Genomic DNA, 25,819 nt, shown 5'->3' with positions numbered 1-25,819 from the left:
CAGTCTCAATGTTGACGTCTTTTATTAGTCTCAATGTTGACGTCTTTTATTAGTCTCGATGTTGACGTCTTTTGTTAGTCGCGATGTTGACGTCTTTTACTCGTCATAACGCTGACGTCTTTTTCTAGTCGGACAACTGACGTCGTTTACTTGTCAGGATGCTGACGTCTTTTGGCTTTGCATATACGACTCAAAAAAGACATAAATAAGACGTCAATATTAGACGTCTTTAAGACGTCATAACGACGTCTCGTGCCCACTGGGTGTGACCTGTACGTGACTGTCAGTTTCGAAAGTCCCAAGGTGCAAGGGAAGAATTACGCTGATCTTGGTAGACGTCAACCAAGAACATTGCTCCTACGCCATGTGGGTTCCTCTCAGGCGGTTCAAGTAATACGCGGCGGTACTGCCATGGGCCTACTGCGCCGGCAATGTGTTGAAATGACGGTGATAAAAAAATCCTGGAGAGTATCAAACTGCTCCGGTAACAGTCCGTAGGGACACGGGGGTCACGCCGGGGCGCCGCTCGAGTCACGATTGTGACCTGCTGTGACCCCCCTCCCCCCCAAAAATGGCGACGTTAATTGTAAAGAGAAAGTTCTGGACTCTTGAGTTGAGACGTCCAGGAAACAGCAACAAAGGAAATACAGATGCATTACAGTCACCTCGTAATCGTGTATGATCGCACGATCTCCACACAGTATAATGGCGACTAAGTTTGATGTCACGGTGGCAAAATACCGTCGCAAAAATCAGCCCAGACAACACCTTTTGCTGAGAAAGCAGCAACGTATAAAGACGTGCAGCAGTGCAGTACGACTGTAAACACCAAAAAACGCTTGTCAAGCACATAGCATATGGACATAATGAAGTCAGCAAGGAATGTGGCATTGGTTGTCTTCTCACGTGACTTCGTACAAATTGATAAATATTCATTAATTATGGGTAAACTGGTCTACTACGTGTCGAAGTCAATTCAAAAGGGTCAATTATACGTACCTTCTTGTATTACACGACAACAAACCAACAGTGATTGAACATTACATAAAAGGCAAACATTTTGCTTGGTTACTACAACCTTATATTGGGGCTCAAGACCAAAGATAAATTACATTTCGGACTGTCATTTTATACTGCACTTTTCCAGACCATTTTCAGGTTCACTTCCGCACTCGTATGATTTGGTTTGTTTACAGGAACCACTCGTGATTATCAAGTTAAGTCAAACAGGAACAGTTAAGGTCATGCAGTACGGTCTCTCCGCTCTAACTACGCTCCAGCATAGTTCTCTGTGTGCATGGAAAATCTCGCTTTTGTATATCTCCCCTCTTGTACTCTACCCTGTCAAACATTGAAACCACGTGACCTTTACACAGGCCTACACACGCTCGTGACAATACAGAATGGGTCTTGTGACTGAGCGAAGTGCAAAGGCTCACGTGGGCCTGTTTCACGTTCACGCCTCCCGATGAATGTTTAAAACTGGCGTGACAAGTAGTTAAAGTCATTGTTGACGAGCCTCCTGAAGTGGATGTTTTTGAGAACGGTGCAGGAGACTAGACCAGACTGACAGCAACACAAGCTTTGGCAGTCTTCCGATTTATATCATCAGCTGCGTTACTCCGTCGATTTGTCACAATGAAGGCAACAGTGCTTGCTGTAGTGTGTGTTGTATGCTTGAACAGCGTCCAGACAGGCGCACTGTCACCGTACGGTAATGTCGGTGCGTTTCATTTCCGTATAATGCAGGCGAAACGAAGGGTAACTGGGCGGGTGGCGGTTTTGTTTTAGTTGAGTAATGGTTAATAATAAACTTAAATTTTTCACTATGAAACAAGGAACTACGAAAATTCAGGGACTGAAGAAAACGGAATCTTTTCTCCTAGTTCTCTGAGAAAGTCGTTGTACAATAAAGCCCTTCATTTACATCACACACTTATAATTATTCGGAGTAAGGTTAAAATATTCGGCTGACAGAAACTCACAGGCAGTAACTTATTCAGTCAGAGGGGCAAATGAAAGAGCGAATGTGGCTTCGGGCTCATTCATCATGATTTGGGGTAGAAATAAAAATCAAAAGCCTTACTCATGGTCCCAATATCTTTCGTTATTATTTGCTTGTGTTGTTTTCTTGGGTTCTGGTGCTAATATTTGATAAAGAGATATACCCATTACTTTCTTTCCTACCCATGTAGGATTTCATGATTTCATGATTTGCAGAGAAGTGTGTCCCTCTTCGTTATAGGCCCGAGGATTTCGCAGCTTCACAAAAGACGACTGTGGAACAGTGTCGATGTCGCTGATCTTCACAAGTATAACCTCGACAATGACCCTCAGGCCCGTCATGGGTACCTGACCCAGCCCATGGACCACTTTGACCCTCTGGTCGACAAGCACTTCAACCAGCTTTACTGGATCGTTGACAAATACTGGAAGTCACCCAGCCATCCTGTCTTCTTGTACGAAGGGGAAGAAGCACCCTTGTCACTGGACGAGGTTGCAAATGGTAGGATATCAGCAAACAAACAAATATTAGACCAGGAATCAACCAACATCCTCTTAAACAGCCGTCGCAATGTAAGTTCACATTTGGGTCACTCTGCGCCAAATCTCTTGAAGATTGTAGAATGATGACAGACTCTATTCGTGATGAAACCTTTCGAAAATTCCTCAGGAGAACAGTGTCCCTCATACCTTCCACGCGTTGCCGACACCAGCGAGGTTTTATCCCGACAAATCAATGTTTTATTCGCCCTACTTTCTAAGGAATCCCTATGAACCACTGATAGTCTTGCCATTGGACACGAAATGCAAATCAGACATAAGAAAGCCATTTATATCTGAACAATATCTACAGGTCACCACGCTGAGATGGCTAAAGCTCACGGCGCCCTTATCCTTGGGCTTGAGCACCGTTTCTATGGTAATAGCACCACTAAGGAAGGACTGTTACTGAGCGAATTACAATATCTCTCAAGCCAGCAACAGTAAGTACACAACCGCTTAATATACTTCATATTGCTTTAAAGTTGACTTCCCCCTTTTTCGTACAGTAAAGCCAGGGAGAGAAAGAGAAGGGTCGGGAGGTTGTTGTTTCAGTTAATGTTGACGATATAAGCAATCCGGAAGACATCAATATCATACATACATACATACATACATAATGAAATTTGCTACAACAATTAATTAGAAGGGGCGTGTTATTAAATTTGATAATTGTACATAATAACTGTATTGGATAGTTTTTCTAAGTTATTACCAACATATAGGGAGAAAGAATCACTGTGCTTTTGACTTTCCCAATTACACAAACAATAATTCAGACTGGACAAGAAATATAAGACAGGAGACACGAGACAAACAATATCATACACTGCCAGGACAGACAACAGCATAAGACAGATATGCTCTCAGTTGAGACCAGACCTTTTAAAAGTAGACTGACATGATACATGATCTGATTTTTTTTAGATTTGTAGAATCTCATGAGGTAGGTTTTAAGTTTTCTGGTAAATGTATTTAGTATTGAGTGTCTTGTCTGATCCATATTAAGGTTGTTCCAAAAGGACACACATCGTGCGATAAAACTATTTTGGAAACTGAAGAACGGTTATAATTAACATAATAGTCGGCCTTAAATGCACATCCAGTTGCATGAGAATGTACTGAAAAGCAATTATAAACCAGTCATTGTAATTGCCCGGTTAAAGACCATATTTGTATTTAAATATAAATTTACCCAAGTTCATATTAAAAAGGTCGTTTGTAGAAGTTGGCATTTTCGGACAACTTTCCTCTGCAAAATAAAAAGCTTGTTGCATTGAAAGGTCGAGCTGCCCCAGGTAAGAAATGTCTTAGCCCGGAAGGAGAGGTTCCTAATAAATAGCACAATCTTATTTTGTCCCGTGCAGACTCGCCGATTTGTCAGTGTTTTGCGTCTTCGCCGAGAAGATGTTGGGCATGTCTGGTGACAACACATGGATTGTGTTCGGAGGATCGTATGCAGGCGCTTTGTCCGCTTGGTTTCGACTCAAGGTACAGTGCGCCCCCTTGAGGCACATCACCCCTCCATCTTACTTTATCTTACTTGTCCTGTAAATTATGTTGCTCGTTGATCGTCCTTTTACGTTGAACAGCTTCACCAATTCATCAGATTATTTCTTGTTTTCCAGTACCCGCACTTGGTGTATGGCTCTGTTGCGTCGTCTGCTCCAGTGCGCGCCCAGGCCAACTTCGAGGGGTACAATGACGTGGTAGCCGCCAGCTTTGCAGACCCAATTGTCTTTGGTTCTGCACAGGTACTTACCAAGAATAATTATTTGACATTTGCCGCTTGGATTGGTTTTTGACCTCAAATTCAAACCCTGAGCTCAACGGCGCGGTGCTGGAGGTCAACAAATATCACCAAGGTGGTTAAAACTTTTTATCAATGGGTCAATCTCCACGAGGTGACAGCACCCTTCGTTTTTGGGCGTGGCTGCCCCAAGGGTTTGTTTGGGTTTTGAAAAAAAAAGACCTTTAGCGCATCAATCCATACGCTATGAAAAACTGCCCAAGGAGAGCTTTAATACAAGAACATATAATGCGTGGTTAAACCCCATCTGCTAAAATCTTTTCACCCGAACGAGGCCTTTGCCCAATCACCGTCTTGCCTGGTATAGCTGGTGTTTGGCTACGCCGGTGTCTTAACGATGGTAGACTCGATTGAATTTCACTTTCGACGTTGTTCCCTCTAATCTCAGCGGATGGCAGCGCAAGATTTTTTTATATGTCCCAAAAGGTCAACGGATGGGACTATCTGTGCATTACTCCCTTTTTTGTTTTATCTCAAAAATATATACTCGGGTGGATTTAATATGACACACAGCTGCCGTGTATAATTAGGTATTTGATTGTAAAGGATTAACCTCGCCATCTCCTGACGTTTTTCGTGTTTGTTGTAGTGCGTGGTTAGCATCAAACAGGCCTTTGCAAAAGTTGAGCAAATGTGGAAGGCTGGCCAACTCGCTCAGATCCAAAAAGATTTCAACACTTGCCAGGACTTGACGGAACCAAACGACTTCAAGACTTTCGCTAGTAATCTCCAAGGGGAATTCATGAGTGCCGCACAATACAATCGAGTGGAAGGAAATTCGTCAACCATCGGCGATTTGTGTAAAAAAATGATGGTTCCAGACCCCTATCAAGCTCTGGTCAATATCTTCAAGGTAATAGTTATGTCTGATACTGTGTTTAGAAATCGAAATCTGCACAGAAATAACCAGGAATTTTTTCCCGAACACATTTGCTTCCAAAACAGTTATGCATAGGAACATCCCGTGTATGTTTCGCTAGATATGTCCCAGCAAAGAATCACCATTGGATTGGATAAAACCTACCTTTTTTTTCTTTTCAGTCCAGCAATTGTAGTGATGTGTCCTTTAAAGATTTTCTCAAGCAACTGCAAAACACAACCTTTAATTATGGTTCGATGGCTCGACAGTGGTTTTATCAGACCTGCACCCAGTTTGGATATTGTAAGTGTTGCATTTTCCTCTGTCTCTTTCCCCAGAACACTGCCTTTAATTTTTTTCAAACGGTAGGTCAATATCTTTCGATGATGAATGAAACACATTTCACACGATCTACCCCTGCTTATTCTAGTTCTAGAAACATTGACATATTGAAATCAAGAAAAAAAATTTAACTGAACATTGTGACTCTAAGCAATCTAATGCGCGCACGTTTGTTCCTTGTTTTGTTGTTGAAGTCCACTATTGAAAACAAGGGACTACTGTTTTCATCCGTCAAAATATTACAGGGCATGTAAGATGTATTTTCCGTAATATGATAATATCGTTGACACAAGCACTGTTTGTTTTCGATCGAAACGAATTTCATAAAAGAACCCATTATAACATAAATGTGATCCTCTGTGTGACACGTTTTGAAAACACCGCAAGGTTTTCTAAATTTTTGTCTTTTTAATTTCAGTCTTTAACCCTAACACTCCCAAATCCTCCAATTTTAATACGATTTTACATACACCCTAGGGGGCTAGGGTTAATACTTCTTTATATCTTTCTTTTGAAATTACAGATCAGACTTGTGACAAGAACACAACATGCATGTTCCTGCCCCAAGTCGATTTGGACTACTACTTCGCCTGGTGCAAGGGGATTTACAACATCCCAGCTGCCGACGTGGTGGAACAGGTGAACTTCACGAACGCTTACTACGGAGCAGACCATCCCAGGGGATCCAGGGTGGTCTTCGTTGACGGTGAGTTGAGCTGAAAACGCCGGCATGCCGCTTGTGTGCGAGTCTGATGGCGTCGTAGCAATGGCTTGGTGGTCCCTCGCGTGGGAACGAATCAGTGAATCAATCCAAGGGCCTTTTGGTGCAATCCGGTCGGACCCGTGATAAGTGATTCAATGAAGCGTATTCATTCATGGTGGTTTTGCATTTTCTCGAAAACCTACCTGCTTTCTAAGCACCTTAGCTGCTAGCGTTTCCTGGACGTCTCTTATAGCATTCGAATCCTGTTTGGGTGCTGAGATTGAATTAACCTGGTATTAACGTTTTTGTAAAAATACTTGTAGATTATACGTCGTGTAGCTATATCTCTTTGTTCCCACAAAGTGACGCATTAATCGTAGGACGAAAAGAAAAAACTTTGCAAAATATAACAGCATTGAGCATGCGTGCAAGAGCCTGAAGTGGGAGACATTGGTCAAAAGGCACAGCTAGGCTGCGTCTGAATCACTTGGCTGCGGATTGAATTTACACGTGACTCAACGGGGGCTGGCAACAGGCACTACCAGAGACTCGTGCCTAATTTCAAGCTGCAGCCAGATAACTGGGACGCTGCCTTACTCTTGTTCTGAGAGCAAAGGATGGGCATGCAGTGTAGTTACGTAATGGAGGAGATTGTCACATGCGCAAACCAACAACCAAAGCTTTCGTATATGAGAATGTAATGAGATCAAGTACTAAAAAGGAACAAGAAAGGCAAGCTAACCGAAAACAGCAAACGATTAAAAAACTAATGCAAACAGCATATTGAACGTTAACCATTATCTTTCCATCAATGCTCAATTTGCCATGACCTAGCCCTGGTTTTGTTTCTGTCTCATGTATTTCGTAGGTACCATTGATCCGTGGCACGCCTTGAGCGTCTTAAAAAATCTGCCAGAGGACCTCAAGTCCATTTTCATGAAGGGTACATCTCATTGTGCAGACATGGCGCCTTATAACCCTGACGACACCCCCGCATTGAAGGCGGGCAGACTGGTAAGAACCACTCAGTGGCTCATTCTAATACTGGGGGGACAAACCAACACACTAATCAAGAGCAAAACATGTTCCTTGATTGTTGTAAAAACAGAAATTACCCATAATACGATGCGACATATTTTGTCTGGCACGCTATCTTATCCCGAGATTGTTTATGACGACGTATTCAGATCCAGTTTAGCAATGGCAACGCAAGCAATAGTCAGTGAGGAACTACACAGAGTTGAATGAGCAACTAATCAGTGTTTAAAAATGTGTTAAAAGAAATGTGCACAGATTTGTAGCAGCACATGCACATTTGAGATACCAGTGTAAAATCTTCGTAAAGGCTTTCATATTAAAAGGGGAAAAATAACGAAGTATCCGAAAAAGAAAAATACGGCGTTTTTAGTGACAGTCCTGTCGAGTGGCAGTGGGCGGCAAATAACCAAAATCCTAAAACAAACTTTTCCGGACATGGAAATAAGGAAGACGGGAAGGAGGGGGCTGGACATTTCCTTACACATTGGGCACTTTTCATTACATTATGTGCATCTTATATAGGGTAACTTCGGGCGCGAATTCTCGTTCCCTTGCACAAGTCTAACACTTTTGACATTGCACACGCGACATAAAGTCACACTCAAACGGCTCTGCAGTTGAACTGTGACGTGAGATTCCTTTGTCGTCGGCTGCAGCCCTTGTTACATCTCCTGCAATTATTTTTAATATCATGTGAATGGTTCTCACCATACTGACACATTATATTGCCCGTTGATAACCAGCTCCGTGTAGCAACCATGCATGGTTCCAAATGGTCGACTAGATAGTCCAAACCATCCATCGTTCGGGCGGTGTTGGTCGAGATATGGTTAACCGTCCCTAAAACGTCCCGTTAGTATCACCCCGAGCACAGAAGCGCACCCTCATTGGTTGAAAAGAGCAGCGTTGGTCGGGAGTGTTCATTCTGTTGGTAGCGATTCGACTGTGACGCGTGCATTTCCTAGTCGTTTGTGAACCATGAAATTCACGCAGTTCCGACCAAAGAAGCCTTCGTTGCCTTTTCCAGTATGCACGCAAGCATCTGAAAAAAGAAAACAAAAGTTGCTCATATTTCCCCTAACTTTCGGATGACCTGTTGTTGCACCCTAAGATTACATGGTTGATGAATTGGCTTGTTTCAATTTTTCTTCTTCTCTCTTCAGGCCATTGAAAAGGTGGTCAGCGACTGGCTGATGCAGGCAGAAATGGAAAAGAAACAAAAGTAAAGGCTGGCTGATCAAAGGGATAACAAAACAGCAAATTTTCAATTTATTTGGGGTATATAGCGCTGGGAAATTGCAAGGAACAGATGTCCTCATATGTTGTACCTCAAAATTTTCCTGGATTTGCTCGTTAAGGTGATTAATGCAGTTATTCATTTGTGCTTTTCACGAATATCTGTAAATATTCCTCCGATTTTGCCTGCTTTTTAGGCGATTTTGTTAATTAACATTTTCAATCCATCGTGTTAAGGGTACAAACGTTATACTGTTCAGTGACTTTGGCCCTGAATACCATACCGGTAACAATTCTCTCTATCACAGGCTCGTTTCCCAGCGATATCACGCAAATGTCTAAAATTAACAGCAGTTAACCCCTGCTTTGACAGGAAGGACTGAGGAAAAAAGGAGGGACTGGGTCAGACAGAGAAAAGAGTTCAAGAGGGGGAAAGAAAAGAGAAAAAAAGATTGATCAAAGATGTGCCTTTTTCCAGTAACATTAAAATTATGTGACAATTCTATTGAAAGTATTGAGGTACACTTCTTATATGTACAATAAATTACTTATTAACATAAAACAGAATTATTCTTACAGTTTGTGGCCTCTAAGGTTGTTCGCAGTCAGGCACCAGTCCAAAAGTCACTGACAGTCCGCTCAGAGTGAGAAACGATGTTCAGAAAACAAGCTTATGAGATCGGGAGAAGTGACAACCTCAATGAGCGCAAGGCTCTTTGCTAAAATCTTAGCTGCCGAAAGGAAGAGCTTGACCCTAGAAAGGTGATAGAAAGCTATGCAGCAAGACAATTGACTGACCATGGGCAGAACACCTCTGCTCTTTATACACAACACTCACACTTCAGTGCACCCAATCAATATAGACCACACCCAATTGAAAGACTCCATCTACGTGTACTCCCTATTTAAATGCAAAGTCCACAACCTAGAGCCCCAAGTACCTTGTGCTATGTGCAAATCAAAAACGTCACAGGTTGATAAGAATTCTGCCGGGTGTATAAAATGAGGAAACGACGCTTAACAATGCACAAATCAAGCAGAAGCTGAAAACATATTTGGCTTTTTTTCTTTGTTACAGAAAATGACTTCACCATAAATTGTTCAGTTATCTAGAATTTAACACCGCAAAGTGCCGCAAAATGATACATTGATGATAACACTGAAAACTAAACTAACACGCTGTGATCAAGAGAGACTTAGCAAGGATAGGTATTTGTGTTTTTTTCGCGTCCCTGATGAAATGTGTTCCATGCTAAAGCATTGCTACTTGCCTGACAAAAACATAAATATGCAGCACCTAAAGTGACAGGGCTAATCGCATACGTTAAACGACAGGTAGCTACTGTTATATGTAATAGGGACGGGGACCAGTCCAGGCCTGACCATGGAGGAAGGGCACAGGAGGAATATGAATTGCCCGGGCTATAACATCTGGCCAGTTAACGCTTTCTGGCATGCCTGGTATGTCCATAGCCAGAGCCTAGCGCATGCTTGCTACACACCACCTGCTTTGCAACCATAAGCCCCCTTTGTACCCCATGATTATTGCCGCAATTTTTCGTTGGTAATCTGCATCCCTAAAACGTTGTGTACTGCAGTATAGGAAGTTGAATATTCATGCCATCGTTGATGCTTGATATGATCCGACAACATCATCAAATGTAGTGCTTGCGCAGTTGCTTTTATTAGGCTGTGTACCCAAAGTGTTCATGTGCAGTTCTTGCCCTTATCGAACACTTTCTTCTGGACTTCTTTTGGGAATTAATAGCCAAGCTGTTTTTAAGATTTTGAGTTTTATTTGAATCGTTTTTATTACGGAATTTACACGAAAAGGTATTTTATGAGATTTCATGATCAATCCCTGTGATGAAACAGCGCATTTCGTTAACTGTCCTGTGGTGTTCAATATGTTGTTGGCCAGTCTTAGCCAAACTCGTACAAAGACTTTTAAAACTGATGTTTTTGGAGTGGTAAAATAAAATTACAAACACATGCATGCATAATGGAAAAGGGCATCAAAATCCTTAACAATTATTCAAAACGACAAAAAGTAAATTAATCCAGTGGTATATATTTTTCTTCCTGTTTCCTGGTCACTGCGAAAAAAAAAAATCTGGTGCACTGAGTTATTTGGCTGCACATAAAGATAGCGATTTAAATTCCCCAGACTAAAGACACTGTTGCTGTACCTCGTGATTCAGGGCTAGCTTTCACATAACGACCGCCATCTCTGGAATGGACTGGTTCCTTTGTGCCCTTCTTATCCATTGAGAACAGTTTATTATTACAAGGCGTCTCTTATGTAACTAAGCAAAAGTTTGCCCGATTCACGAGGTATATCGACAGTGGTTTTAGTATGGAGAATTCAAGTTATGTTCACAGGAATATATAGAACTCATCACTGTACCAGATTTGAATCAAAGTTAACTCGCAAAAGGTTTATTTGCAACGCATGCAGGGCGCCACCAAGTAGTTGTCATGGAGCGGCCTTTTTCGCACTGCATTATGAGACAATAGTCGACAAAGTCTCATTCGCTAACTGCGCTGTGCGGGAAAACTTGCACTTTTTTCCCGAATGTTTGTTTATCTTGGATGAAAATGTGAAGCTGAGTATTACCAATGAGGTGTTAGTTAGTCAAAATGTTGGTGTTATGCGGTGAACAAAAAAAAACTCCCCAAATTACGTACGAAGTGCATTTAATTGCTGCAGTGTTTTAACAGTTAACTTGAAAAGTGGCCCGTCGCAGCAAACTCTTGGTGGCACGCTGCAGTATTGCAACGCGTTGGTTACTTTTATTAATGTATTTTGTGATGTTTTAGCTGTTGTAATTTTTCCCTGTAATTTGGCCTTTGTCCATGCGAGTCAAACATTCAAATTAAGCAATAACAGTGATTCGTGCGCAAACTACTGCTTTAGGTTTTGACATGCTTATGTCCTAAGTTTGCTTTCCTCGTGGTATAAAGATATGCAACTTATGGTAAAAAGCCATGGGCACCCTTAATCAATAATGTATTTCATAGAAAGTTTTTTCAATGAGTAGGATTACAACTGGAACAGAGGAGAATGGCGTCTTCAATAAAAGTAATTATGGAAACAGCCCCCTGAGGTGTCTGGCACAACATGGACAGTTTTAAATGTTCCAAAAGTGCACTTTTCGGTATGCCTTAAGCACACAAGAGTTATTAAATAGTTTTCATACCATGTGGTGGAGTTTCAAGTTGCTTATAGTTTATTTAACATTAAAGATTCATCACACATTTTTCAGTGTACATACTATGTATTTCGTCTAAGTTGTCGAAAATAAAAGAAAGCGTTCACAAAAAATGGTCACCACTTTTGCATCGGCAACTAACTTGTATTTTCTTTAATTTATAAAGTAGTTACTGCACCCTATTATGAACACATACCATCTACCATTTCTGCTTGAAGCAAAATTAGGCCTTTTATACAAGGTGATAACTAATGTTCACCGAGTACATCTCATGCACGTGCATAGAGACATTGCAGGTTGCAGACCACCAAATAAACTATGTTTTAGCAAAGATAAAATACCTGCCCTATGAATTCAGAGAAAATACAAGGCGTTCAAAGAACAAAACCACACTTATGCATTCATACCATGGATGTATTAATGTGTGTTTAAGCCGACAGGATGAAACAATGTTTCTTTGCACTCCACTACAAAAGGGTACAGTGTAAGGTCAGTTTTTATCAAATAAGTTGATAACATGCAGATTATAATCCCTTTCAGAGATAAAGGTCTTCAGTTTGAGAAACTTCTCAGTTGCAAAGGTTTTAAAAACAGTGAAAATGCGGGTACAGGCCTGTTTATTGACCTGCAATCTTCAAAAATGCCACCCTTGCATGAAAACTTAGGCATATCATACACTTTTTTACACATCAGATATTAATTTAATCTAAACTTAAAATCGGTTCATATGTTTGTGCTATACGCCATTTTAATATAACAATTTGTAGCTATCGGAAATGGCTTTCTAGAAAGAAATGCAAGAGATGAAAATTGACAATTCAGGACTGCATGTTGTCATTTCAGTGCAGTTTGCGCATACAGCTCTTGGTAAGGCAAAATTTGTCACTAATGCATTATAAAGTGTATGATGTTGCACTCGGTGATTACAGCTTAATTGTTTGAACAAACCTACACATTCGTGAGCCAGCCTTTTTTCAACAGAGAAATATACTACTTTATAAACGATACCTTACATTACCAATATATCCACATTTTTTCTTATACACCTCTGACAAGTTGTCGTTTTAAAAGTATTTCAAACAAGAAAGAGACGTGGAAATATCTGTACCCCTCAATATTTTTACCAGTATCGTCATTGTGCAGTGTTTCAAGCCTGAGGTTTGGTAGTGTATTGTAGTTATTTTGACACTAATTTTCTGGAAATCTGACATACTGTTCTTACAAAATGCCCCAAAAGTTGGCCGTCACAAGCTCGGTCTTCTTTCAACTTAGTTTACGTGTAGAGGCAGTCGTAAATGACACCAAAACTTCACCTATAAAACGAGTGGCTCTATATGCATGCTAATAATAAGCTGCAGGGCCAGAATCCCTCAGCCTGGCCTTGGGTTAATCACAAAATGCTTTGCTCTTCTAGAGTCGAGAATTTAAGCTGTAGATTATCAAGTAAGCATTAATACATTTGGTTTTAAAGTTACATTTTTCAATATTGTTATAAACTTGAGCAAGCCTAGTAATTTCTTGCATACTACATGTTCGTAAACTTGGTTCTTACGTTAAGTACAGCTTGAGTGGCAAAATCAGGCCACAGGTTGAATACACCTAACGGCATATTAGGATCTTGACTTTTTAAAAACACGAACCTCTTAAACTGATCTTTGTCCAAATACTTCAAAACTGGAATAGAGCCAATTTGATGTCTTATCCAACATGCAGTATAAACCCACTATCCTATGTGCGACTTTAACAATGTAGTAAAAACCACTTCTACGTGTATAACAGTCGTTTAAAAATCTGAGTACGTGATATACTATTGATCCATTTGGTAATGGATGGCATCTTGCCAAAATATGAGGAAATCTGATTAATGACACCTTGTTCTTTCAAATAATGTGGGGAGGATATAATCGTGTCCCCGCACCCACACACTCCTACTGATGAAGCTTACAAAAGAAAGTTCCGGCGATACTGAATATGAAAAAAACCACAATTGTTCCTAAATTTCTGTCTAGACTGCAAAGTCTTTCCCAAACATTTTAATACAACAAATCAACTCAACACAGAAGGCCTGTAAAAATGTAACCTTCATTTAGCGCTATACTGTTGGTATGCACAAAAATTATAAAATGTGAAGTAAGTCCTAAGTACACAATATTTCTTCCAACGGCTATTTATTTACATTTTCAAAGTTGCCTTCTTATATCTTTAAGGGGTGGAATATGCAACAAAGATGACACAAATGTGTCCGTGACCACCTTAAGGGCCATCTATAAAGGGTGGTCAGATGAAATGCTGGCCTGTTACACCTCTCCTCCATGCTTGGTACGCGCAGTAGTTCAACCCCTCCCCGACACTCTATATATTTTCTTTTAGCTTTTCAGACCATCCTATCCTGAAATCATGTAAAATGGCACATTAGGAACAATTTCTATTCATAAATGCCTTCCTTGACAATATTTCTATTCAATATTCTTCACAAAGACCTCATAGAATTTACAAGTTCCTATTTATCTCTTAAGGGAAGATGCCCCTAGGTCATGTGCCTGGGACCAAAACCAAAGGTCTGTTGTCTGACGCTGGTCTTATGTCTTATAGTCTGGATTCCGAGACCTTCCAGTTGTTTGTCCGCAATGCGAACCATCACTGGACCAATTGCTATCACAAGCGGGGTATTGGATATATCGTTTGATCATGGTTTGCAACAGGGTATGCTAATAATGCTAGGATATCCATTATTCATATCACGTGAAGTTGACCTCCTACATGCTTCACGTTCACGAGGGACGTTTTCAAACTGAAACATAAGCCAGTATCATGTTGAACTTCTTCACAGACGCTCAGAGTTAAGTACTCAAAAACAATCCTCTGTAGTCTGGGCAGCAGCCAAGAATTTGCAATGGGTGCAGATTGCTCAAAAAGTTGAGCCAGTTTCGATTTCTGCCATGTTGCACACAGTGCGGTCACGAATTATGATATCTCCAGTTGCGTTAGAAACTAGAAATTTACATGTTCAGTGCTCACCAAATAGCTGAATGTGGGTTGTTGTTATTAAAACAATCTATAGGCCTGTCTTACAGGCTTGTTACAACCACAAAACACAGCCTTTTACGCGGAAATTTTGGACTTCAATATTGGAACGTCGTTTTTGTTCTCAATTAATTTAAGTGAGGTCATAAACATATATCAATAATCCAATATAAGGCTAAAACGAAGCTGTTGATTGGGTCCGCGGAACATCGGAGGAAAACATTGAATAACATAAGCACTGCCGAATATTCAAGACCTTCCTGGGATATCGATTTGTCTGGTGATAGTTCGTGTCGCTGAATAAACTTCAGGAAGGTTTTGGAACGAAGACAATGTCGCTTTGCGAAGAGCGCGGCGGTGTGCAGTTGTTGCACCGACATTTTTTTGCCTATAGTCAGTCTGGTCTAGCGACTTGATGGGACGTCTAGACTTGGTTCCCTGTCTGCAGACCTTTCATTCATGTGGTTGTGGTCCAACGTGTGCGAGCTCACTGAGAACGGTGCACAGGCCATGCGGAAGGATTCGTCAGAGAAATTCATCGTACGTCATCCAAAATTGTCCTTGTACCCGAAAACACTCAGAAAATCAAGCAGCAACAGAGATCTGAATATTTGGTTTTATTCAATTTTTGTCGCTGCCCAACTACCATACAATTTTGATTCCAAGTTTGTGAAGATTGTTGTATTGCATCTGCTTGTTTATTAGTGTTAATATGTGTGCACGGTTGTAAAAACTGCTTTGCTTTATTGGTGTTTACTTTGGTTTGGTTTTCTTTTGGGGATTAAATTGTGTGACTTTGAGAGGACTGGGCTTACTCATTGGTTAAGAATCATAGCTTAATTTTGTATAACTGGGGCAAAGATTGAGCTTTGGATAAACTTGACTTACATACGATTGAAAAACCCAAAGAGCGCAACTCAACAAGAATTTCAACACATGAGGGGTGGTGTAAACTGTGGCTCAATATTCACAAACCGGGATAGTTGTAGATATCAAATAGTCATAAGATTATTCAAAACTTAGTTTCAGCCTTTCAACTGTTTTGGAGAGGCAAATTTAAAAGAGACAGGCATTTCCTGTACAATTCAACCGCTAATTAAAATAAATGAAGCAATCGTGTGCATTTCTGGTGTCTTACCGTTTGTTTATTCTGGGTAAAGGAGAAAGCCACTGAATGATATGTAGCGCATGAGGGTACAATAGGCCCTACCGTTTATTGCCAGATACACCAAGTCTCCACGTTGAAGAACCAGCACGGCGCTCCCAGACACCTGCATAGCGCTTCTTGTACCAGTGTTGAGACCAGAAATAACTGTCCTCTTGTTTTTTCTAAGCAGAACATCCAGCATACCGTATCTGGTATCTTTACGCAGAGAAAACATGAACACGTAGGTGCCTGCTACATCACATGTGAATGTACCATTCGCAAGATCGAAGCTAGTACCAAGAAGTGTCTCGGTCTCCTCAAAGGCCAAAGGAGTATCGTAGCTCCTGTAAGTATCCGACGCGCTTGTTCGAGTCACAGTAAATGCTACCCGATGGATGGAGTTACTTGAAGTCTCCCCCGGCTCACCTTTCTGACCTTTGACACGAACCTCCCTTCTTGGTCCAACTAAACCGGGAGGACCTCTGGGACCTATCTTGCCAGGTAGGCCTATTCCGTCGTTCCCTTTGGGTCCCTGGATTCCGTGTGCTCCCTGCTCACCGACAGGTCCAATAGGACCAACGTCACCTGGCTCACCTGTTTCGCCCTTTGGCCCCGCAGGGCCATAATGGCCTGGGTTGCCTGGCAAACCTGGTATGCCAGGGGTCGCGGCAGGCCCCTGGCAACACATCGGACACACCTGAGACCCACTGGGACCATCACCGTCCTCGTGAACGGGCTCGGTTATTGCAGCTCGAAGCTTGATGGAGTTACCCAAAAGGATGGCGACACAAAAGATTGTTGCAGAACAAATTTGCATCTGGAAATAATAATTTGAAAGACACATCATGTAAGTTAAAGAAAAATAGACAAAACGAAGGAGAGAATGGGAAAGGAAAAACAATCTTGCAGAATTTCAAAAGAACAACTATGTCAGTACTTGCACTCATGACACAACCGTATGTTAGCTACGTATTCCCTCATGAGTAAAATAGCTTTCAAGTCAGGATTTTCAAACCAATTATAACAATTTGGTAAAAGTGCACAGAAATTTGGGGACCAAAACAATGTTTATTGTATTTGTGGTTATTAAAGCAGGGTTTAACAATAACGTGTCTGTGCAGAATTTGGAGCCGAACCTTACAGAGTAGCATCGACCAAGGAATTGGAAATATTTATGTAATAGGATGAATTTCGTGCCCCCATTTTTTTTTAAAATCCTAACTCCCCCATAAGTAGGCCATACAATTTCTTAGAAATGTGTGGGTTGCTTAGCAGCGCGTGTGGGCAGGTTGGTAGCAGAACTTGCTACCAACCAGAAGAGTCCTTGAGGAAGAGGGGATAAATTCAGTGGCCAGTGACCTTCCACTTTACTTTGCTAGTGGACTGATCAGAGACTGTTCTGTTGTCTCTGTGATCTCTCCTTCCATCGAACCTGCCATACTTAGAAATTTGTCCCTGTCCTGCTCTAGGCAAAGATATCACCAGAGTAACTACAGAAGAACCTATTGAGCTGCACCTGCATATACTGCTGGACATGCGAGTGGTTTGGACCAGAGCCACTTGAATTCCGTTCCCACACCGGATTTAGTCACGGGGAAGGAGGGACTGTGCTTTTGAACATTGAACATCATCTGCACTAATAGCCCAACACATCTTCGGCATCCGTTCAAGCCCCTTGTACCGCAAGTCCTTCTACTGCAAGCTCTACAGCTACTTGCCAAGTCAAGCCAAGTCTAGTCATCCCCACCTTCACCACATGGCTAGGCCCTTTATTCATTTTCATTGTTAATTCATTTTATTTTATGTGAAATGGAAACCCTGTTTTTTCTCATTATTAAATATATTTATTCTCTAAAGGGAGGATATTTGTATATTCGTACAGCGTGCGAAAACTTTTCACTATCTAGGCCGGAAACGAATTCATTCTCACTGGTTGGCTGATAATAAAAGGTGTAAACTAGTAAACTAATAAATAATGTAAGCAGGTGTCGTGATTACCATAATATGCCCGCTACATACATTACCCCACCTATGAAAAGAATGGATGGGTAATGCCATCCTTTTGTCCTCCAATTACCAAAATACTAGTTAAAACGAAAAATGACACGGCATTCTGATTGCGTTCAAAACTTCGAGCAAACTAGTAAAAAATGATGCAAACCAAAACTGCAGCACTTGTGTCAAATGGTTTCCTCCCACTTTTCACTAATGAACTTCATTTCAAATTTTTAATTCCGAAATCGACAAAAAATGGCACTTTTTAACTATCAGCAGTTAGAGTTGAGAAACCAAGGAAACTTGGTCAACTGGACGGCAACACTGCAGTGGCCACTAATTTTGGCACCAAGTCCAAAACCTTAAAAGCAACTCAGAAATTTAAAGAAAAATCAAAGTTCAACATGAAACAATCTCTATGAATCGACCACTTTAGACTTCCTTAATTAAATTAAGTTGTAGCCAGGACTCATTCACACACTTCCAGCTAAAGAACATAATAAAAATCCTGATACCAGAAAAGGGTATTAACGTGTTTATTTTATCTGTGTCAAAGATGATTAAACTTTTCTGTGACGTTCAAAGTGTAGGTTATGTTTTCGCGTATCTACAGTTAGCAGTGGATCGTTACAAACCTGCAGTTATTGTAGTTCCGTAATAACGAGGAGATTACCCTCGTGTCCCCCCCACTCGTTTTGGTCAAGGCAGTTGTGACTGGGGGGAGAGTTAAACTGTTGTTGTTTATTTAAGTTAGGAAGAGGGTCCAGTTTTAGAGGCAGGAGGAAACCGGAGTACCTGGACGAAAACCTGCGAGAGCGAGTGTGGACTGGAAACCAAATGCACAAAGCCTGGGCCAAGCCGGGACTCGAACCCGGGCCTCATTGGTGCAAAGCAAAGATGAAAGAACCGCTACGCTCACACGCTCACCTCTACCCCATCCCCAACCCCCACCCCATGTTTTCAGTGAGTAAATTATGTTGTGGAAAGTGGGAAACTGAACTAATAAGATTGCCATGATGGAAAAAGGGGGGAGAGTTTGACAATTTCCGGAGTAAGGAAAAAACTAGTAGGGGGAACAAAGGTTGAAATGGTTATTGTGGAGCATTTTTTTTCAGGACTGCGAAAAACAAGGCCGGGGAGGGAATTGAATAATGTTAGAAATGGCAAAATTAGTCAGTCTGAGCCGAGCTGCCGAGGAGTTCGAATCGGGTTGAATTCTATAGCCTGGACAAGGATCTCTTGGTTTGGGCATACCTTTCCTCAGGGTTTGGGTTTTTTTTCTGGGTAACCCTGTATAACATTCCTCAATTTCACTGAGTTCTGTGGTGGTTTTAGTCCGGAAGGTTTCTCTGCTATGGCTCACGTATAATAATGAATCCAAGGCGGAAGAGGAAGAGAATACTTGTAAATGTATAATCCAGTACGGAGTGTTGACTGCACGCTGATGAAGTTGATATAGCATTCCTCAATTTCATTGAGTCCTGTGGCGGTTTTAAACCGCCAGGTTTTGCTGCAATGGCACACGTATAATTATTATACGTATAATTAGTCATTGAGAGTATGTATTTAGCACTGACGATGTTGACTACACGAATAATGTCAGTGTTTCACGTACGTAGCTAAAACCAAATGGAACAAAGGTGTGCACTCAGGCAAAGGGTTTAATAGAGAGCGTCGTACACTCGGGACTCCATTTAAATGTGTATCAGAAATCTATCCCGATAATTGCCGCTCAAGGGAGTGATGACTCAATAAATTAGAACCTATTTTGCAAAGGAATGAAATAATTGGGGAGGCAAAGGACAAAAATAAACAAATCTAGATGCTTTAGAACTGTAATCTGATCCACACACGTATACAAATGTACCAGCTGCACAATTACCTCCGCCAGAAAAAATCCATAACATGATTTTTACGGCTTTAATTTTGAGAGGCACACTCTATCAGCTTTATTAAACAATAATTATTGTCCTAAATACGCCAATCTGATTACATTTTATAGATTTACATCAATATCACGAACACTATGTAGAGTCATATGCTATCCCCCTGCCGCTTTCCCTATCCCATAATTTCGGCTCCGATACAGGTGGGAGTCATTCAACTATTTTAAAAAATGGTCGAGTGTTTAGTCGAAACTTCTGAAGAGGTTAGACTTTGGCTGGTCTCGCATTTCCCTGTGGTATTTTTATATCGCGGAAAACGAATGAAGTCACACAAGACGTTACAATTTCAGGGTTATGTAACCAGTTGACTATAGCAAGTCTACGGTTTAATATTAAAAATGGATCCATTGTATCGCAAAACCTATTTACTACCAGTGGCATGAAATTGTGCCGGAAATTGGGGGGTAGGGTGGAGAAAGGTGGGGGATGACTTGCCCGGCCATGAAAATTTGAAAGACGTAGGGGGGGGGACACCCTATGACTCTATAATCACAGAAGTCCACTAATCCACTAATAGAGCGTGAAAGTTGACCCCTGATGGCGCGCTTCCGGAACTCTTGGATAGGAAAAATAACATGCAAAGACTTTAGAATTTGTAATATTTTTCGTTCAGTTACTGTTTTACCCTCAGAAAAGCCATTGGGATGTTAAAAAATCCCAATTGTCAAGTTTTTTTCAAAGACATTTTCATTTTTCGTTCGATTAAGCTGAATTTTTTAAAGGGACTTGAAGTCTTGAAGCATATATATAAAGTGAGGATTAGGGTTAACAGGTGATGAGTATCTAGCCTCGACAGACAGGCACTCCACTCTTGCCCATGCATTCCTATGGGAAAGCTTGGCCCTGCAGGCCCAACCAGTAACGAGCTGGCTGTGTCTGTTCTTGTGCCGCCTTGGCAGTTATAAACAATCCCAGACCTTTTTGCCTCTGGCTTCTTTGTTGAAGGGCTATTCTATGGAAGGTAATTCATGTCTTGGGCTTGACTGGGGGAGGGGGCCTATGTGGCCAAAGTGGGGATCGGCTTATAAGTGTGGTCAAGTAGCTGCAATGTACATGTGGACCTAGTACCAGCCCCCCTCCCCCGAAAATGTCATGTGTTTCCTGGAACTCGAATAATCTATATAAAGGGAATAAAGGTGCTTTAGGCTTCTCCCAAGGCGGGTGTTTACTTTCTGAGTGGATATAGAATCCATCCATGTGGGTTATACCCGTTTTTCCAAAAAATACTTTGCTCCAAGGGTTAAAAATATGCATTTCGTTTTGATCCAATTAAAGTCTCGATCCTATACGTGTTGATGCTTTTAAAATTTGCTTTGATGATTTGTCATACAGGTTACAGCTTTAAAGTTAATTATTCGTTATCATCATTATCATCGTTAAAACAACCACCTCAAATTGTTTACAAGGAAATTCAATGCCGTCGAGGTAAAGTGTATTGTGAACTGGAAATTTCACCAGTGCGAAAATGTAGTGTCTTTAAGTATGCTTAAATATATTATTTCAAAGTTATTGTTCCAAAACATGCAGGGAAGATTGCCAGTCCTAACCCAGAAAAGAAAACCCACAAGAAAAATGTTGGACAACAAAACAAACAGAGGAAACAGGAAACGCAGATACGAAGTCTTAATTTTAAATTCTTGGATCAAAAATGATATTTTCTTAGAATCACAGAGAGTCGTGTCAGAGTGATGTAAGTCGGGAGGACACCGTTCAGTCTGTATAATGTTCTTGTGTGAAATTGTTAACGAGAAATTTGCTCTTTCAAAACATTTCTGAAAAAAAGTTGCTCTAAACACGAAATTGCCAAAGGCAAAGGAAACCTTCGATTGCCAAGCATCGAATATCTAATATTTTTTATTTACAAATGAATGCAACATTAAAGTTCGGTGCCTCAGATTGCATCAGTGTTTTGCTTAAGAATATTTAAATTCATATTAGCTTCAAAACCAAATAAATACATGTAAACAATATTGCTATTGCTATCAATGTTTGTTGAAACACTAAGGTGCAATTTCAAGGACTTTAATAAATTATTTGCATACCTCATGGTCCTTTAAAAAATTCCAAACAAACGTAAAATGGCCATCCTGGTACAAAGAGCGTAGAAAAGTGTCATGTCCCAGTCGAATGATTCCTGCCGACAAAATCTAGCCCTTTCGAGCGACACACCCAAGCATAGAGTAGGTCCTATGGGCTATTCGTCCGTTTAGTCGGCGAATAGGTGCTACTCTCAGAGTAGAAAAAATTAAGGAAAAGGGAAAGGGGAAGAAGAAAGGCAGGCACGGTGAGAGAGGGAAAGGGAAGCGTGGTCCATCGGAGAATTCCAATGGACGGTCGTGGGAGTTTATGGCCACACGCCCGTGTTAAATCATATCGAAATAATTATGCGTATCATTCTGGAGTTCAATATCAACAAAAGACTGCTAAAGCTCCTCAGTCATTGATTTTCGTGCGAATTTAGAGAGCTGAACGCAGCCTGAGATCTTCTTCCAGACACCTATGAATAATTTTCAATTTAGTTTTAGAGTGCCAATTCTAAATCCCTGTTGAATAAAAGAAAATCGAGAGAATCGTGAAACAGGACGATCTATTCAAAAGTTTGCGCCTCGGTTGCATTTATCAATGAAAATGATTTTTTAACATGTTTGGTCGCAGGAAAAGAACATCTTGTCGACTGGATTCACGAGCAATTACCCAAGTGTCTTTTGAAAAGAAAGATACAATTGCCAAACCCAGTATGTTTCTGCACAATGTTTATAGACAGTCTACAAAATAGAACGAATCAGAGTAACAGTTTTCAACCACATGCATATCTTACAGTTATTTTTATTATTATTTTTTGTAAGAGGTATAGCAAAAGAGCCCAATAATTTCAATACAAGATTTGCAGATTGTTTATATATATATTACAAATTATAGTTCTTGAATTTGTTTTGAGCATAATTGTGCTAATAAACACTCACCTTGTAAATTCTTGCTCGAAATCTGCGCTTTCAGGATGCTGTCTGGAACTGGAGATGAGCAGCAGTCGTTCTGAGGGGCACAGCGGCCGCTCACGCCTTTAAACTGGCAAGCCATTTCCGGAGCAGTGACTGGTAAGCTTGGCCTCGTTGTTGGTTGGACCCCAGCAGCTGTCACTCAAACACATCACCGACTCACATCTGATGAGCGGAAGTTCTGTTAAAGTTATTTCTACACCATTTGTACTTGTATCAGCGACACAATCAATTGACCAAGTCTAACTGGTGGATATTAATGGTAGTGGTGCATGAATAAAATATGTTCTTTTGACTGACACGCGAGAACTCTTCTGTTACAAACCACTCTCTTTCTGGTCACCGATTGGGATTGGTGGATGGAACATGACTGTTAGCTGGGTGCGATTCATTTAGTGGCGTGCCATTTATAACCACTGTGCAAAATACAATTGGCTGTTTTGCAAGAGGTGGTTCAATTAGGACAAACGTAAAGTTGAACAAAAAAACTGAACCAAAATTGAAGATGCACTCACATTTAAAAATATTATAACCAGCAAGTTATTATGACGGTTCCCAATTATATTGATGTGATGCCTTTTTAATACCATCAACTTCAGTGTAGCGATTCTGCACTAGTTATGCATGCATGTTTAATGATTACCGGCTAAATTATCAAAAATGCAGATTCCTAGCATCACCTCGTTTGCGGAAAAATTCACCAACTAGCGCCACATTACTCGACACCCTGGAAGTAAAACACAGGACATGCATAACTGAAGCCTTTGGCTTTGTGCCTCTTTACCAAATAATACGGACACGGCTACCAGTTGTTTCTAAATATTCAAAGTAGGCATGCTGAACCTACATCCCCATCAAAACAATTTCCCAAAATGTCAACTTAGTTTGATCACAATGCAACGTTGCGCAGTATGACGTCATATAACCAAGGACATCATTTGTTAATTAATTCTACGGCTCTCATTTCTGCCTGACCCACAATGTTGACTCTGACCGAGAAAAGCTCTCTCATGCCTTCACCATGTCTTGGATTTCCTACCCCTCCCAAAAAATTACTCTTCATAACTTTTGAGGTCAATCAAGTGAATTGTTTTACCCACATTTTCCATACCGACCCTCCCTCTAGACAAAAGAAACGAGAAGTGTAGGACCATCATATGGACTCTCTAATTGTAAGAACAAAGCTTATAGAGGCAAAATGAAGAAAAACTCAAAAGAATCCAACACTATTTGGGAGAATCGATGAAAAAGTCTGGTTCATTTACATCTGACATCTTACATGATAGTCATTTTATGGCTTGTGTGCTAGTATTTCAAATCGTGTATACCCTCAAACAATGAAATTCATGCCAATATAAGATGATAAATTCCACACATGAGAAAACGAAGTCCGGAGTCTGAGGCCACAGTTTGCTGGTTTACAGCATCAGTCTAAATTCTTTAACCCACATCACAGGCCCAGTTTTTGCCATGCGGCCATTATAGACAAAACTATAGCTAACCATGAGTACAAAGTCAAATGAATAATTCAGAAACTACGAAAAACTCATGAATATTAAAATACTGAGAAAACAAAAAAATCACACCTACAAAGTAAAAATGATCATATTGAGGTGACCCACTCCAACGACGGTAAATGCTTTTAATTAAACAATAAACTGGTATTCATCAGTCGCTGGTGGCATGGCCCGGGCGAAAGTGTGTCAAGATATGTGAAGGAAACGTGTTAATGACATTACAACCAGCATTCCAACGGCTCTCTGAAGAGATTGAAATGTATAAAGTGTACATTTATGTATGTACGTGCAATTCTTTTAATACTTCCTGTTAAAATGCATTCAGAGATTTACTTACAATATTAGTCTATTGCTCTCCGAAGATGCATAGAGGCTGCATCATTTGGATAGACTCATCCTGGTTCGCCTTGCGTAATTTAGTTGGCAACTAGATTTTCTAGTTAGCTTGATGAAAGACATTGAAAGAGACACATCTGGATTCATTGGAACATTGAGCTGTGCAGGTGTTGATGTTGATGACTGGAAACTCGCATACCACGTGACCCATCAAGAAGGATGATGGAAGTCGCCAAGACCGCAACTGAAAATCAACATCGCCGATTGGATACTTGCATGCTGTCGCTACCGCAGACCCACTGCCTCTCAGTGTTCATGTCATGGCAATCGATCCAGTGGTCCTCCCAGTTGTCTTCAATCAAGCTCTTGATGAAATCATTTTCTGCCTGTGACCAAGGAACCATTATCTCTCTGCAGCTGCATCTATCCCGTGCTTCAGTCGAGTTCAACTGTTGGTTGAAACGAGTGTAGCAGGTATCACCCCACTTACTCAACATGGGCCGCAGTTCAGTCGCATTTTGCCAAGATGTAAGTGACTGCAAGCAGTACATGACACAAAAAACCTGCCGGTTTTCAGTGACATGATCATTTTTCTTTTTTTCATTAAGAGGCAGAGTCAAAAACGCTGTTTTCATGTACGACTGAAATTTTAGAGGCAATTGTGCCAATCAGAGTGCAGACTTTTAGGCTTTGTGGAGCCAGACAGTATGTGGTCTACAGCTATCAAATGACTGCAGCCAATTTTTAGCACCTGCCTTAGAGTGCTGTTATTTTTGAATGGGATGGATCACACGTGCTTCAATAGATGGTGCATTTTGTGAACTGTGACAATTTCAGTCTATTAAAGTGCTCACCAAAAGCTATTGGCTTAAATTATTTAAGTGTAATAATGGAGCAAACAGTGTATACTAAGTGTATATTATGCTTTTTGTCAGATGCTCAGAGGAAGGTCTGGACAAACTTACATCAGAACTGGCAAAATCATGTTTTGAAGATCGAGAGGTAGTTTTTCTTGCACATTATTAGCGCTGATCAGTTGCATTAAGGTACGTTTGAAAACTAATCAGATAATCATACTAATCCATTACTTACAATCACGCCCTCTACAAGATCG

The 25,819-nt window shown here is 40.8% G+C and overlaps 2 protein-coding genes across 3 annotated transcripts; one reads left to right on the top strand and one right to left on the bottom strand.

Moving 5' to 3' along the window:
- Nucleotides 1–1,497: 1,497 nt before the first annotated feature.
- LOC147799012 (thymus-specific serine protease-like) lies at nt 1,498–9,099 on the top strand. Of its 2 annotated transcripts, none has more exons than XM_087136861.1 (10): nt 1,498–1,714; nt 2,246–2,506; nt 2,858–2,987; nt 3,912–4,035; nt 4,173–4,298; nt 4,944–5,207; nt 5,396–5,516; nt 6,079–6,261; nt 7,127–7,272; nt 8,460–9,099. In XM_087136861.1, the coding sequence occupies exons 1-10, from the start codon at nt 1,639–1,641 to the stop codon at nt 8,520–8,522; spliced, it is 1,494 nt and encodes a 497-aa protein (XP_086992987.1). In that variant the 5' UTR covers nt 1,498–1,638; the 3' UTR covers nt 8,523–9,099. The 2 variants fall into 2 exon arrangements, with proteins under 2 accessions (XP_086992987.1, XP_086992986.1); XM_087136860.1 differs by having other exon boundaries at nt 1,499–1,723.
- A 2,640-nt stretch (nt 9,100–11,739) lies between these two features.
- Nucleotides 11,740–25,373, bottom strand: LOC147799011 (uncharacterized). The gene is made up of 3 exons (XM_087136862.1): nt 24,707–25,373; nt 22,820–23,017; nt 11,740–16,732 (listed from the first exon to the last, which is right to left on the bottom strand). The coding sequence occupies exon 3, from the start codon at nt 16,730–16,732 to the stop codon at nt 15,914–15,916; it is 819 nt and encodes a 272-aa protein (XP_086992988.1). The 5' UTR covers nt 22,820–23,017; nt 24,707–25,373; the 3' UTR covers nt 11,740–15,913.
- Between the last annotated feature and the right edge of the window lie 446 nt (nt 25,374–25,819).

The sequence above is a fragment of the Acanthaster planci genome, linkage group LG05 (genome assembly GCF_054643075.1).
Source record: "Acanthaster planci isolate LZ-2023a linkage group LG05, COTS_SCS, whole genome shotgun sequence".
Classification (NCBI taxonomy): domain Eukaryota; kingdom Metazoa; phylum Echinodermata; class Asteroidea; order Valvatida; family Acanthasteridae; genus Acanthaster; species Acanthaster planci.
Note: the sequence above shows the minus strand (reverse complement) of the source record. Positions and strands in the feature narration are given on the sequence as shown.

What these genes read in the sequence shown, in the direction of transcription:
- LOC147799012 (XM_087136860.1), top strand. Translation starts at nt 1,639, where the DNA reads ATGAAGGCAACAGTGCTTGCTGTAGTGTGTGTTGTATGCTTGAACAGC. An exon ending in TATCTCTCAAGCCAGCAACA is followed by an intron (nt 2,988 to 3,911) that starts GTAAGTACACAA and finishes TGTCCCGTGCAG; the next exon opens with ACTCGCCGATTTGTCAGTGT. An exon ending in CTCTGGTCAATATCTTCAAG is followed by an intron (nt 5,208 to 5,395) that starts GTAATAGTTATG and finishes TTTTCTTTTCAG; the next exon opens with TCCAGCAATTGTAGTGATGT.
- LOC147799011 (XM_087136862.1), bottom strand. Translation starts at nt 16,732, where the DNA reads ATGCAAATTTGTTCTGCAACAATCTTTTGTGTCGCCATCCTTTTGGGT.